The sequence below is a fragment of the Trachypithecus francoisi genome, unplaced genomic scaffold (assembly GCF_009764315.1).
Source record: "Trachypithecus francoisi isolate TF-2019V2 unplaced genomic scaffold, Tfra_2.0 Lachesis_group20, whole genome shotgun sequence".
Lineage (NCBI taxonomy): Eukaryota > Metazoa > Chordata > Mammalia > Primates > Cercopithecidae > Trachypithecus > Trachypithecus francoisi.
In genome coordinates, this window is record NW_022681466.1 from 55,834,856 (window position 1) to 55,848,170 (window position 13,315).

The 13,315-nt window shown below is 42.1% G+C and overlaps 2 protein-coding genes across 8 annotated transcripts in view; one reads left to right on the forward strand and one right to left on the reverse strand.

The window, feature by feature from the left end:
* The window catches only part of SSH2 (slingshot protein phosphatase 2), a 314,778-nt gene extending 313,690 nt beyond the window's left edge, over nucleotides 1-1,088 (reverse strand). For 3 of the 4 annotated variants that reach the window (XM_033184405.1, XM_033184409.1, XM_033184412.1), the window contains exon 1: nucleotides 798-1,088. In XM_033184405.1, coding sequence (XP_033040296.1) covers nucleotides 798-860 — 63 coding nt within the window. In that variant the 5' untranslated portion in view covers nucleotides 861-1,088. The remainder of the gene's footprint in view (nucleotides 1-797) is intronic. The other variant, XM_033184407.1, reaches the window with a different exon arrangement.
* The window catches only part of EFCAB5 (EF-hand calcium binding domain 5), a 180,989-nt gene continuing 168,323 nt past the window's right edge, over nucleotides 650-13,315 (forward strand). For 3 of the 4 annotated variants that reach the window (XM_033184401.1, XM_033184402.1, XM_033184404.1), the window contains exons 1-2: nucleotides 12,364-12,696; nucleotides 13,098-13,157. In XM_033184401.1, coding sequence (XP_033040292.1) covers nucleotides 12,655-12,696; nucleotides 13,098-13,157 — 102 coding nt within the window. In that variant the 5' untranslated portion in view covers nucleotides 12,364-12,654. Of the gene's footprint in view, nucleotides 829-12,363; nucleotides 12,697-13,097; nucleotides 13,158-13,315 lie in introns of those variants that run through there. The other variant, XM_033184403.1, reaches the window with a different exon arrangement.

Sequence of the window (13,315 nt, forward strand, 5' to 3'; positions counted from 1 at the left end):
ACTGGGTATTCTCCTTCTGAGAGCATGCTTTATTGGCACAGGCATCTGAGGTAACGAGTCATACAAACACGACCTTATAACGAGAATGATCATGAGCAATGAGTGTAAGGCATAAATATCTGTAAGATGGAAATAATTTGGCACTGATCACCAAGCAGCACCAGATGCTTCGGGACCTCATAAAGGAAAGGTAAGAGGTCCACGAAATAGAGATCATTGTCACCCTTTGGGGTGGGGGGCAGGAGGGAGAAACCAAGGAGTAACTACCGTTGGGCAGTTCAAAGCCTGAACAGTACAGAGCACAAGAAAGCCAGCAAGTGACTAGGGGAAGGCACACACCCTGGCGAGTCCGAAGAAGGGTGTGCAGTGTGCAAATACTGAACGGGTCTATGAAATGGTGTGGGTAAGAGATGTGGGTGTGGGTAAGGGGCAACGCAGGAGGCTCACGGTCCCCTCCCTGCCGCAGAGCAACAGAGGGTAAAAGAAGGGGGAGGGTGAAAAGCAAGAATGACTCATTACCAAAAGGAAGTGCTCAAGCCATAGGGAGGCATGCCACAGGGGATTTCAGGGCGAGGATTGTGAGGAGCTAGGTGCTCAGGGTGATGGGGGCAAAAATCAACGTCTTGTAGTTCCTGCTGCTAGTCTTTAAGATGGGGGTGTGGGGGGTTCGTGGCAGCCGACTGCCAAGGCCTGGGAAGCGGCGCGGCGCGTGCGCAGTGGCGTTCGGCGGGACCCGCTGAGGCAAAGCGGAGCCGCAGTGACAGAAGCAAGCGGAGCGGCCGCCAGGAAGGACTCACCGAGGCGCAGGGGCTGGAGGTAGTGCTGGGGGTAGGTGACCGCTGGACCGTGACCAAAGCCATCTAGGCGCTGCTGGGTTGTTCCGGGCAGGGCATTCTTGTCCTGAGTGTGGGGGGCGGGAGGGTGACGGAGCCGGGATGGGGAAAGGGGTGCGGGGTGGGGATGAAGGGAACGGGGAGGAGGAGGAGGCCGCAGGAACGGCCGCAGATTCCGCACCCACCACCAGACTCTCGCCGACTGACGCGCCGAACGGGCGGCGGGCGGGCGGTTCGGCAGCTGCGGGGCACAATGAGCGCTCCCAGTGCGCAGGCGCCACCTGTCAGCTACCGCCTCTCCCCTCGGCGCGCGCCGCCGCCTGGTCGTAACCCTTGAGTTGCCGGAAGCCGGCCAAGTGTGTGGGCTTCGGGCCGCCGCACCCTCCTGGGTTGCCTCCTTCGCACTGGAATTGCGTGGTTTGCCAGCGCTGGGTGCTGTGGAGTGGGGTAGAGGAAGGGGCCGGGGGGAGCCAGCCGGGTGAGGGGTCTCAGCCGGGTGAGGGGGCCGCTGGAGTCTTCACTCCTGAGAGACAACCATTTTATGAGGTGGGGCGGCGCACAGCTTAACCAACCTTAGAAAAAAGCATCTGAGATGAAAATCCTGAAGCAAACACGTTTTCTAGTGGGAAAGGGCTCCGCAGAGTTTCAGACCCTCTCACTGGGCGCAGACAGGACTGAGCTAGACCCGTTTACCCCCTTCGGTCCGGTTCTCGGGGGCTTTTTCTCAACTTTCCCACCCTTCCGTCCATGTTTTATGATGAGACTTCTGGAAAGAAAACCATTTTCCTTTTGATACCCTGGAAAGGTTTGTGGTACCCTCCTGCTTCCTCTATTGGCTATCTAAAGACTTATTCATTATTCCTGAGGAGAAGAGAAGCTGAGCGCGCCTGGGAGTCCGTGGAAGCCTGGCTCGATGAGTTGTGAGGGTCCAGCCTGCTATTGACCTCTCACTTGCCTCCTGCTGTAAAGACATTCTCTTAATTAAACAGGATTTGCTCGTTAAGCTTTCTTCTCTTTCGTCTCTAAATGTCATTATTTCATAGACCCGTGTAAAAGTGAAGATTAAAAGATATTTTAAGGGAATGATTTTCTCAGAGGTAAACTCTTTGCAGAACATAAGCAAAAAATGTAATGGAAAATCAAGATTAAAAAGGAAAAAAAATCGCACAATGCAAATATCACTGATTATTTACACAAAGAAAGAGCGTTGACAAGGCTATTTCTCAGTTTGAGTGGATGAGCTGGTAAATACCACCGTATATATCAAAGCTGTAGAAAACACACACACTCGGGAGTTTGCAGTTATTAAAACCCACCCCCTCCTGTTTGTCACTCAAACACTCTTGGATCTCATTGCTCCTTTTAAACTGACAGGGCTGTCATGAGCTCTTTCTGGCTGCTGTACGGTTAAATGCCACAAGAGTTCTCTGTGCTGAGCCTTTGTTCTCTCCCTGGGGCCCTGTGGTTGAAATAATTAGCAGGGAGGTTCCATCAAGAATCAGACACTGAGGGTCCCTGTACTATACAGTCCTATATAGAGTGTAGTGCGGAGAAGCCAGCTGGTAGGCTTTTGCCCCCTGGTGGTGATCAGGAGTGACTGTGAGGCAAAATTAAACAAAGATGTATGGTTCACAGATTAAACAATCTGACTGTGTTTTTCCCAGAGCTCCGTAGTAAACAGGAAAAGAGAAGGCAAGGTTCAGAAGTAAGAACTTTGAACCAATGCATGGGAGACCAAACAGGAAACTAGATACACAGCCAAGAAATACACATAGCTAGAAGCTGAATGAACTCAAATAAATGAAATATATGTGCTTTATGAACCAAAGTATCATTCTAGAAAAAGTAATACTCAAATCTGTAGGTCTTAGTACTTGTATGTTGATTCTCTGACTCAGGGACGGCAACAACGATGATCTACTTTTTCATGGTAACATACTCTTAAGAAATTATCTTGGAAAATGTAGGACTTGAGTCCATTAACCTTGCAGTGAGAAAGAGCACTACCATTGGAATCAGAAGACCTGGTTTCTAGTTCCAGCTCTAAAACCTTATGCAAATTGCTTGAACTTTTTGAGCGTTAATTCCTTTATCTCTACAATGGAACCCTAACTGATAGGATTCTTGAGATAATGTATGGTAAAGTGCAGCATAAACTGTAAAGCCCTCTATGTAATTAAGATAACTTTTTTTTTTTTTTTTTTGAGACAGAGTCTCCCTTTGCTGCCCAGGCTGGAGTACAGTGGTGCAATCTCGGCTCACTGCAACCACCACCTCCTGGGTTCAAGAAATTCTGCTGCTTCAGCCTCCCGAGTAGCTGGGATTACAGGGGCCCGCCGCCACACCGGACTAGTTTTTGTATTGGCCAGGCTGGTCTCGAACACCTGTCCTTAAGTGATCTGCCCACCTCAGCCTCCCAAAGTGTTAGGATTACAGGCATGAGCCACTGCGCCCGGCCTTTTTTTTTTTTTTTTTTGACGTGGAGTTTCACTCTTGTTGCCCAGACTGGAGTGCAATGGCACAATCTCAGCTCACTGCAACCTCCGCCTCCCTGGTTTAAGCTGTTCTCCTGTCTCAGCCTCCTGAATAGCTGGGATTATAAGCATGCACCACCACGCCTGGCTAATTTTATGACTTTTTGGTAGAGACAGGGGTTTCACCATGTTGGTCAGGCTGGTCTTGAACTTCTGACCTCAGATGATCCACCTGCCTTGGCCTCCCAAAATGCTGGGATTACAGGCGTGAGCCCCTGCGCCCGATCATCATTCTTTTTCTTAATAGTAGAAGTAGAGTAGTGGTCAAGACATGTTTCATCTGTAGGTAAGTGTGGAACATTTTTGTTCCACATATCTAAGGTGATAAAATCCTGATCAAGAATTATGAGACACCAAAATTCACATTGTTTGTATCAGGAAGTTCATTTATTAATAATTTTCAGGGGAAATATTTCTTCCTGGTATATACCTTTTAAAGAAACTAAGATTTGGAAATTATTGGTGCATGTTCATTAATTTATTTACTAATAATTGAGAAAATATTTTTTGAATGTGTATCGTATACTAGACACTGCTTTAAGAACAAGAAATGTTTATCTACCTCTTAGGGGCTCAAAGCCAATTAGTAGGGGAAAACACATCAACAAATAATTAGAGCGTAGTTTAGTGGTACCATGGCTTCTGTCACCTCTGCTAGGCACGAAAGGAGGTATGTAGAAATATAGGAGAAGTCTATATACATACAAAGTTCTATAGAAACAAAGCAGAGAAGGTCTGGGCAAATGTGGCCTTTATGATATTGGCTTTCAGGCTTTGTCTGCAGATCCCAGTACAGTCACTTTGTGAACAGAGTTGGACCACAGTAAGCATTTGATGAATCTAGGCTCTGTGCCCCATTTATACCTAATTTTCCTAGGCTCCACCCTGGTTCCTGCTAGGTCTTCTGGTGAACTGAGAGAGGAGGTATCTTCTAATAGAGTGAAGATCCTAGGATCCTCTTACTATTCTGGTTGAATTTGAGGAGAGAGAGGTCAAGAGCAGGATTCCCAAAAGAGGGAGCCAAAGATACAAAAGTCCTCCTAGTTCTATTTATAGCACTTTCACTCTTCCCACCTATGATGCTGGAGGCCTGGTTGTACCACTGGAGTCCATTTAACCCTTAACTTGTATCAATACTTCTTCCGGGGTGAAATTATAGGGGAGCTTGAAATCTCTGAGGTTAGCTGCTTCTTAAGCTTTGAGAACCTGATGAAAACTATTGACCTTCTCTCCAGAAAGATGTACTTGCGTATTTCTCATACCTACTAAAACCTATCAAGGAACCCAGGTGAAGAATCCTGATCTAAATGTTAAAGGGGTGGTTCTTTACCTTTTTTTTTCCACATCATGACATCCATAGAAATAATATTTGTACGGCACACTGGGATACATTAAAGGGGATTTGGAGGCAACTAATTACATGGGACTTGGTGAAAAAAAATGGTTTTCTTTATATTACTTACTTTTAATGAGAAAATAAACATATTAAGGATGACACTAAATACTGAATTTGTATACGTTTCCAAATAAAGTTATCTAAAAATTTAATGAAAAACCTGACTTTGCTTCTCTAAACATAACTTTTTTTATACAGGATTTTATTATTGAAATGACTGCATGCAGTTCTTGAATGAGACAGTTTAACAGTGATCTCTTCAAATTCTTGGTGGTCATTATTGATGAGAACTTAGTTCATACAAGTAGGTGATAAAAAAAAAAAAACTATTTTTTGTTGTTTTTTTTTTGAGATGGAGTCTTACTGTGTCGCCCAGGCTGCAGGCTGGAGTGCAGTGGTGCAATCTCCACTCACTGCAAGCTCCGCCTCCCGGGTTCATACCATTCTCCTGCCTCAGCCTCCCGAGTAGCTGGGACTACAGGCGCCTGCCACCATGCCCGGCTAATTTTTTGTATTTTTAGTAGAGACAGGGTTTCACCATGTTAGCCAGGATGGTCTCAATCTCCTGACCTCGTGATCTGCCTGCCTCGGCCTCCCAAAGTGCTGGGATTACAGGCGTGAGCCATGGCGCCCGGCCAAAAAAAACTTTTAAACAATTTTCACAACAATTCAAAATTTACAAGTATAAATTATAATTGATAATATAGCCACATTATCATAGGGTATTTCCTCATTACATTTGCCAATGGGAATTTCCCCATCTACCCAAACACTTTTCATGTCAAGCATCTATTGCAAAAATATTGATAACAGTCTAATTTGCAGAGTATGATTGTGTTATTAGAGCAATAATTCTGCATCTAACTCGAACATAACTAAAAGGGCACATCAGATATAAACAAAAGGAAGAATTCGATATATATAAAAAGAGAGATTGTGAGCTGAGTTCATCAGGAGTACCTAGCAGGCCTCCCTGTCTTTCCTGGCCTTATCTGAGGCTGTAAGTCCTGCTCTTTTGGTACCTGGAACATCCTCCAAAGCTCAGTGTTTATGATAGGCAGCAATGTGTACTACAATTGTCTTGTGAAAGTGATGACCTGGTGGTGGAATACTCCTTGGCTTTGCTTGGCAAGAACTTCATTGTGCTGTCCACCAGCAGGACCATGGGCATACTAGGGTGGGTATTCACAACCTGATTTTGGGGGGCTGCTGAGAATCTCTAGATCACACTGCTTCTTGCCGGGAGTGAATTACCTAGATGTATCAACCACTCCAGTTCTTTTAAGTAACTCCTCAGGCTGAATAGATCCCTATCTTGCAATATGTCTGAAACTCATTCATTGCATACCAAATGAAGTGTTTCACTTGAAAGATTATGGCTTATATAGCTAAGCTTAAGAGAGAGCAAAAAAAAAAAAAAAAAAAAAGAGAGAGAGACAAGAAATCATGGTCCTATCCTTGATAATCCAATCCCTTATATTTGAAACAACTCAGGCATAATTATAAGTATAAATTAATATAGCACAGATATATAAGAGCTGAGAGCAACTGCAGTATTATTGAGTCATGTGTTGCCTTCACTTGGTTGCATTTTTTCTTAAGTTTTATAAAAACTGTAACTTTTACTAACTTCATTTAACTGTGTCCTAACAGGAGATAGAAACCACACCAGCTTGGGTGGGGTGCAGTGCCTCATGCCTGTAATTCCAGCACTTTGGGAGGCTGAGGCAGGAGGATTGCATAAGAATAGGAATTTGAGAGCAGCCTGGGCAACATAGTGAGACCTTATCTCTCCAAAAAATACCAAAATTAGCCGGCTGTGGTGGTACACACCTGCAGTCCTAGCTACTTAGGGGTCTGAGGTGGGAGGATTGCTTGACCCCAGGGTATTGAGGTTGCAGTGAGCTATGATTATGCCATTATACTCTAGCCTGCGTGACAGAGCAAGACCTTGTCTCAAAAAAAAAAAAAAAAAAAACAGAAACTCTACCAGTTATTTGCCAAGAAATTTTAACAATGAATTAATTACTAGATATAAAGTTATTAAGTAGATAACTTTTTTAGAGAAATGTAAGGTATCACAGAGGTGAGTAATACCTCCCACCTTAAGGGCTAGAAAACAAAAAACAAAGAATCAAAGGGAAAAATTTAGAAATTTAGAGGATAGGCCCCACAGAGCTAAAACTAAGGTCTCTGAGGAGAAAGTGCTGCTCAGCTGGTGTTAGTGCCTCTGAGCTTAGAGGAGGGGCTTCATGGCACCCAGGGTTCTGGGACACAGACTTCTGAAGCCAGAGCACTGGCTGGCTGGTGGTGGTGCCTTAGAGTAATGAAAATTATAGAACTATAGAAAAACTACTACACACTGGATTCAGCTGTTGCTTCAAAAAGGAAATGCTACTACCAGAATGAAGAAGCATTACTAGGTGAAGTACACAGGAACCAAAAGAGCACAAGAAGCAGTCAGCGGATAGACAAGAAGGAGCAAGTCTCTTGTCTTTCCTTCGGGTGTGGGATGTCCCTCTGGTGCCCCCAGTTAACATAGTATAACAAAGCCAGCTGGGGAGGCAAAGAAATGTGATTTTCAGGGTCTCAGCTTTAGCAACAAAGAAGAGTAAAAATGGGTGAATTTGGAGATGAGACAATAATTTAATAACTGGCACTTGATTGATGTGGAAATTGATGCCAGAATGGAATTTATCTCCCATCCTCTGGTTTGCATATATCTCTTAAAGACAGTTAAAGACCTTGCTACTTCCTGCTCCTCAGATACACTCAGCATACTTTCATCAATGTGATGCAGACTGGGAAGTCAAGATGCTCAATATCTCTGTGGACTATATTATGGCAGGGAGCTAGAGAAATGATGTAGCCCTGAGGCAAGACTGTGAAGGGATATTGTTGGCCCTGCCAAGTAAAACCAAACTGCTTCAGGTGTTTCTTGCCAATTTATATGGAGAAATAAGCCTTTTCTAGGACAATAGCTACATACCAGGTGCCAAGGGCTGTGTTGATTTGCTTCAATAAAGATATTACATATGGAAGAGGAGGTGCAAGTGGAGGCATAATCTGATAAAATTTACAGTAATCCACAGTCATTCTCCAAGATCCATCCACCTTCTTCTTCGCAGGCCAAACAGACAAGTTAAATTGTTGTGAGGTAGCTTTCATCACTCCTGCTTCTTTTTTTTTTTTTTTTTTTTTTTTTTGAGACGGAGTTTCCATTGCCTAGGCTGGAGTGCAGTGGCATGATCTCGGCTCACTGCAACCTCAGCCTCCCAGGTTCAAGTGATTCTCCCACCTCAGCCTCCCGAGTAGCTGGGATTTCAGGCATGTGCCACCACGCCCGGCTAATTTTCATATTTTTAGTAGAGATGAGGTTTCACCATGTTGACCAGGCTGGTATCAAACTCCTGACCTCAGGATATCCACCCGCCTTGGCCTGCCAAAGTGCTAGGATTACAGGCATGAGACACTGTGCCCAGCCTCTCTCCTGCTTCTTTCAGATCTTTATTGGTGTCATTAATCTGTGTAATCTCCCATCCCCGCAACCCCAAGGAAGCAATATTTTTGTTTACTGTCCTGGTGTGTTTGGAGGGGGTTTGAGAGGAGGTTTTCAAAGGCTTCAACTTGGCCCTTCCTACTATAATAGTCCTTATTCCAGAGTCAGAGAACTGATATAGAGATCCTGCCAGTTACCAGTATCTCTGTTCTAATTATATATTCAGGGACTGATGAAATCACCACAGGGTGGTTCTATGGCCCTGCTAAACCACTGTGATTCAAACTTGAGTTAAGACTGCATCTGACCACCACAAACCCCCACTTAACCTTATGGACTGAAGTGGTATTTTGGATCCCCAGGATTAACATCAGTTTAGAATTAGTGTTTAGATATCTCTGAAAAACCTGGATATTCCTTTTCCCTAGCACAAAGTCATTTTAGGAAATGGCCACCAATCTCTGTGGAAAAGACTTAGAGGAAGATTTTTCAGTATATTCTAGTGGCAATGCTACAGAGCTCTTTCTCAAAGGGACCCACCTTTCAATTAAGGAACTGGGTGGGAGGTTGGAATTCTCCATTGTGGTGACTAAAATTATATTTTTGGCCCTTATACACGCAGACCTTGGAGATATTTTGGGTTTGGTTCCAGACCACTACAATAAAGAGAACATCACAATAAAGTGGTCACATGAAGTTTTGGTTTCCCAACGCATATATAAAAGTTGTATTTATCCTATAGTCTATTAAGTGTGCAGTAGCATTCTGTCTAAAAAATGTGCATACCTTAATTTAAAAATACTTTTCTTGCTAAAAAATGCCAACAATCATATGAGCCTTTACCCACTCAAAATCTTTTTGAGGATGGAGGATCTTGCTTCGATGTTGATAGCTGATGACTGATCAGAGTAGTGGTTGCTGAAGGCTGGCGTGGCTGTGCGAATATCTTAAATTAAGACAATTGAGTTTGCTACATTGATTGACTCTTCCTGTCATGAATAATTTCTCTGTAACATTCGATGCTGTTTGATAACTTTTTACCCACAGTGGAACTTCTTTCAAAATTAGAGTCAGTCCTGTCAAATCCTACCACTGCTTCATCAACTAAGTTTATGTAGTATTCTAAATCCTTTGTTGTCATTTCAATGATGTTCACAGTGTCTTCACCAGGAGTGATTCCATCTCAAGAAACTGCTTTCTTTTCCCATCTGTAAGAAGACACTCCTCATTCATTCAAGTTTTATCATGAGATTGCAGCAATTCAGTCACATCTTCAGGCCTCATGTCTAATTCTAGTTCTCTTACTATTTCCATTACATCTGCAGTTACTTCCTCCACTGAAGTCCTGGGGCCCTCAAAATCATCCATGAGGATTGGAATCAACTTCTTCCAAACTCTGTTAATGCTGATCAATTTTGACTTCCTTCCATGAATCACAGATGTTCTTAATGACATCTAGAATGGTGAATCCTTTCAAGAAAGTTTTCAATTTACTTTGCCCAAATCCATCAGAATAATCACAATCTATGGAAGCTATAGCCTTATGAAATGTAGTTCTTAAATAAGACTTGAAAGTTGAAATTGGTCTTTGATCCATGGGCTGCAGAATGGATTCTATGTTGGCAGGCATGGGAACATTAATTACCTTGTACATTTCCATCAGAGCTCTTAGATGACCAAGTGTATTGTCAGTGAACAGTAATATTTTGAAAGGAATCAATTTTCCTGAGCAGTAGATCTCAAAGGTGTATTTAAAATATTCCATAAACCATACTGTAAACAGATGTGCTGTCATCCAGACTTTGTTGTTCCATTTACAGAGTACAGGCAGAATAGATTCAGCATAATTCTTAAGGGTTAGGATTTTTGAAATGATAAATGAGAATTCTTTTCACTTTAAAGTCACCAACTGCATTAGCCCCAAACAAGAGAGTCAGACTGTCCTTTGAAGCTTTGAAGCCAGACGTTGACTTCTCTCCAGCTATGAAATCCTAGATAGCATCTTCTTCCAACAGAAAGCTGTTTTGTCTGCATGGAAAATCCATTGTTTAGTGTAGCCACCTTCATTGATGATCTTAGTTAAATCTTTTGAGTAACTTGCTGCAACTTCTACATCAGCATGTGCAGCTTCACCTTGCACTTTTAAGTTATGGAGATGTCTTCTTTCCTTAAACCCCATGAATCAACTTCTGCTAGTTTTCAGCTTTTCCTCTGCAGCTTTCTCACCTCTCTTAGCCTTCACAGAATTGAAGAGAAGTTAGGGCCTTGCTCTGGATTGGGCTTTGGCTTAAGGGAATGTTGTAGCTGATTTGATCTTCTATCCAGACCACTAACAGTTTCTCCATATCAGCATATCTGCTATATGAATTCTTCAAACACTTTTTGAACCTGGAGTGTTTGTTCCTTCTGCTTCAAATATCCTTGTTCCTTTGTTCCTTCTGCCTCAAATATCCTTTCCCCCTCCTTTACACAAAACTTTCTTACTAGTCTTTTACTATCCAGCTTCCTTTGTGAGAACATCCATAACTACCCTGGGAAAATTAATTGCTTATTTCTTTGTTCCTTAACATTTTGTGTGTACCTCTACTCTTTTACTTTGCAGATTGAATTGCATCTGTTTCCCTCACTGAACTGGGAACTCTTTTTTTTTTTTGAGATAGAGTTTCGCTCTTGTTACCCAGGCTGGAGTACAAATGGCATGATCTCAGCTCACTGCAACCTCCGCCTCCCAGGTTCAAGAGATTCTCCTGCCTCAGCCTCCTGAGTAGCTGGGATCACAGGCACCTGCCAACACACCCAGCTACTTTTTTGTATTTTTAGTAGAGACAGGGTTTCACTATGTTGGCCAGGCTGGTCTTGAACTCCTGACCTCAGGTGATCCACCCGCCTTGGCCTCCTAAAGTGCAGGGATTACAGGCGTGAACCACTGCGCCCGGCCTAAACTGGAAACTCTTTAAGGCAGGTCATATTAATCCTTTTAAGCCCCAACATTTGCCTGCATATAGAAAGCACCCAATAAAGGCTTATTGAGTTGAATGTATCGGAATGCATACAAACCAAATAGATTTTAAAAGAAACGGAAGGAAGCTTCTCAGCAATTTCAGGAGATGGACACCATAAGCAAAGAAATGAGGCTGTTGGGAATATACAGTTGGGAGCTATCACATACATTTATTTTCTATTATTTATTAAGTGCTTCAAAAAGGCTTTGAGGCAGCTATTTTTAAATGTTGGAAATTCGTCTCTCCAAAGGCAGTACTTTTGGTTTATTTAGCTAGAACATGTGTTATGTTGATAAAAAGAAAAGGAAATGGCCAGGTGTGGTGCCTCACACCTGTAATCCCAGCACTTTGGGAGGCCAAGGAGGGTGGGTCACTTGAGGTCAGGAGTTCAAGACCAGCCTGGCCAACATGGTGAAAACCCATGTCTACTAAAGGTACAAAAATTAACCAGGCGTGGTGGTGAGCACCTGTAGTCCCAGCTACTTGGCAGGCTGAGGAAGCAGAATCACTTGAACCCAGGAGGCGGAGGTTGCAGTGAGCCGAGATTGTGCCACTGCACTCCAGTGTGGGCAACAAAGTGAGACTCTGTAAAAAAACAAAAAGAAGAAGAAAAGAAAAAAAAAAAAAGAAAGGAAAAGAAAAGGGAATACGTTAGAGCATTAGATACATACTATTTCGAAGTAGAGTATCTAGACTGTAACTGTCCTGGAGGCAGAGACTGTGTGAATATAATTTACTCTTTACACAACACCTAGCTCATATATACATAAACTCTTAAATGATTTTTGGCATGGCAGTGATTTAATAATCTGTGAATCTACAGTCATTTGCAGTAAAGTGGGGATCTGGTAATTATTTAATACCTCAATATGAATAAATAAACCAGATAAGTCACATTCTTCTGGAATTCTCCCTTGCCAAAAAAAAATGCTTTTTGAGATATTACTATTCTGTTCTCTATCTACCTTTCTTGCATGAATTAGGTAGCCATAAAAGTTTTGCTTTACCTCACCTTGTTATCTCAGAAATTAATGAGGATGACAATCATGTTAAAAAATGCAATTGCATTTCTGTTTTTTTGTTTGTTTGTTTGTTTGTTTTGTTTTAATGATAGTAGCAATGATTACTATGGTGAGTTTTCTTGTCTCCCTGAGCAATGATCTAGCTTTGGTCAGTAGCAACAGCCATAACAGTAATACAGTTGGAAAAGTTCAGCAGTTGAGAATTTATCACTCAATAGAATTGTGGAGTGAGGTGAGGGCAGGAGCGAGGGAGATTTTTTAACTTACAGAGTACTTTGTGATGTTTATTAATATTTCTTTCTTTTTGTTATTAATACTGGTCTAGTAATATTCTTCTGTACCATTTGGTGATACCTTTTGGAGTCCAGATGAATGAGTCAACATCTCAAGAGGAAGTCAGACCTGATCAGGTTCTTGTCCTACATAGGTTTATTACATTTATGAGAAGATTTGAGATTCACATTCTTGGGAAAATTGAGATGCAATATCATAGTCTATCATGTAATTATTTCTCTTTTTGGTTGAAGTATTCTGCATCAAGTTTTGACAGAAATGCTGAAAAGGGGGTCAAAATAACAGTTGAGTCATGGCGACCTGCTTCTAGTTGGTTGGCATTCCTTGATTATATATAAAAGTCTGTTATTGTTTGAATTTTTTTGATACAACTACTTTGTGTAATGTTATTTGGCATGATATTTACTCATTATGTGAAATTTTTAAAAGTTAAAAGCTTACTGTATTAAAGTATAAGACAGTAGTTTAAGCCACAGCTCTTTTTGGATGCCATTTACTAACACTGTTTCCATTTCAGGAAAATGGAAAAGACAAAAAGAGGAAATGGAACTCAACTGAAGTGAAAGAGCTTCATGAGGTAGAGTTGGCATGAATAAATCAGATATTAATGCTGGAGAATCAACTAGATAAATCAATTTTCTTATGGTAAAAGAAAAGATGTGGGTGTTCAAAAAGATAAGTAAAATTGCAAAAGGAAAAGGACAAACTCATGTTGATTATTAAGCTGATACATTT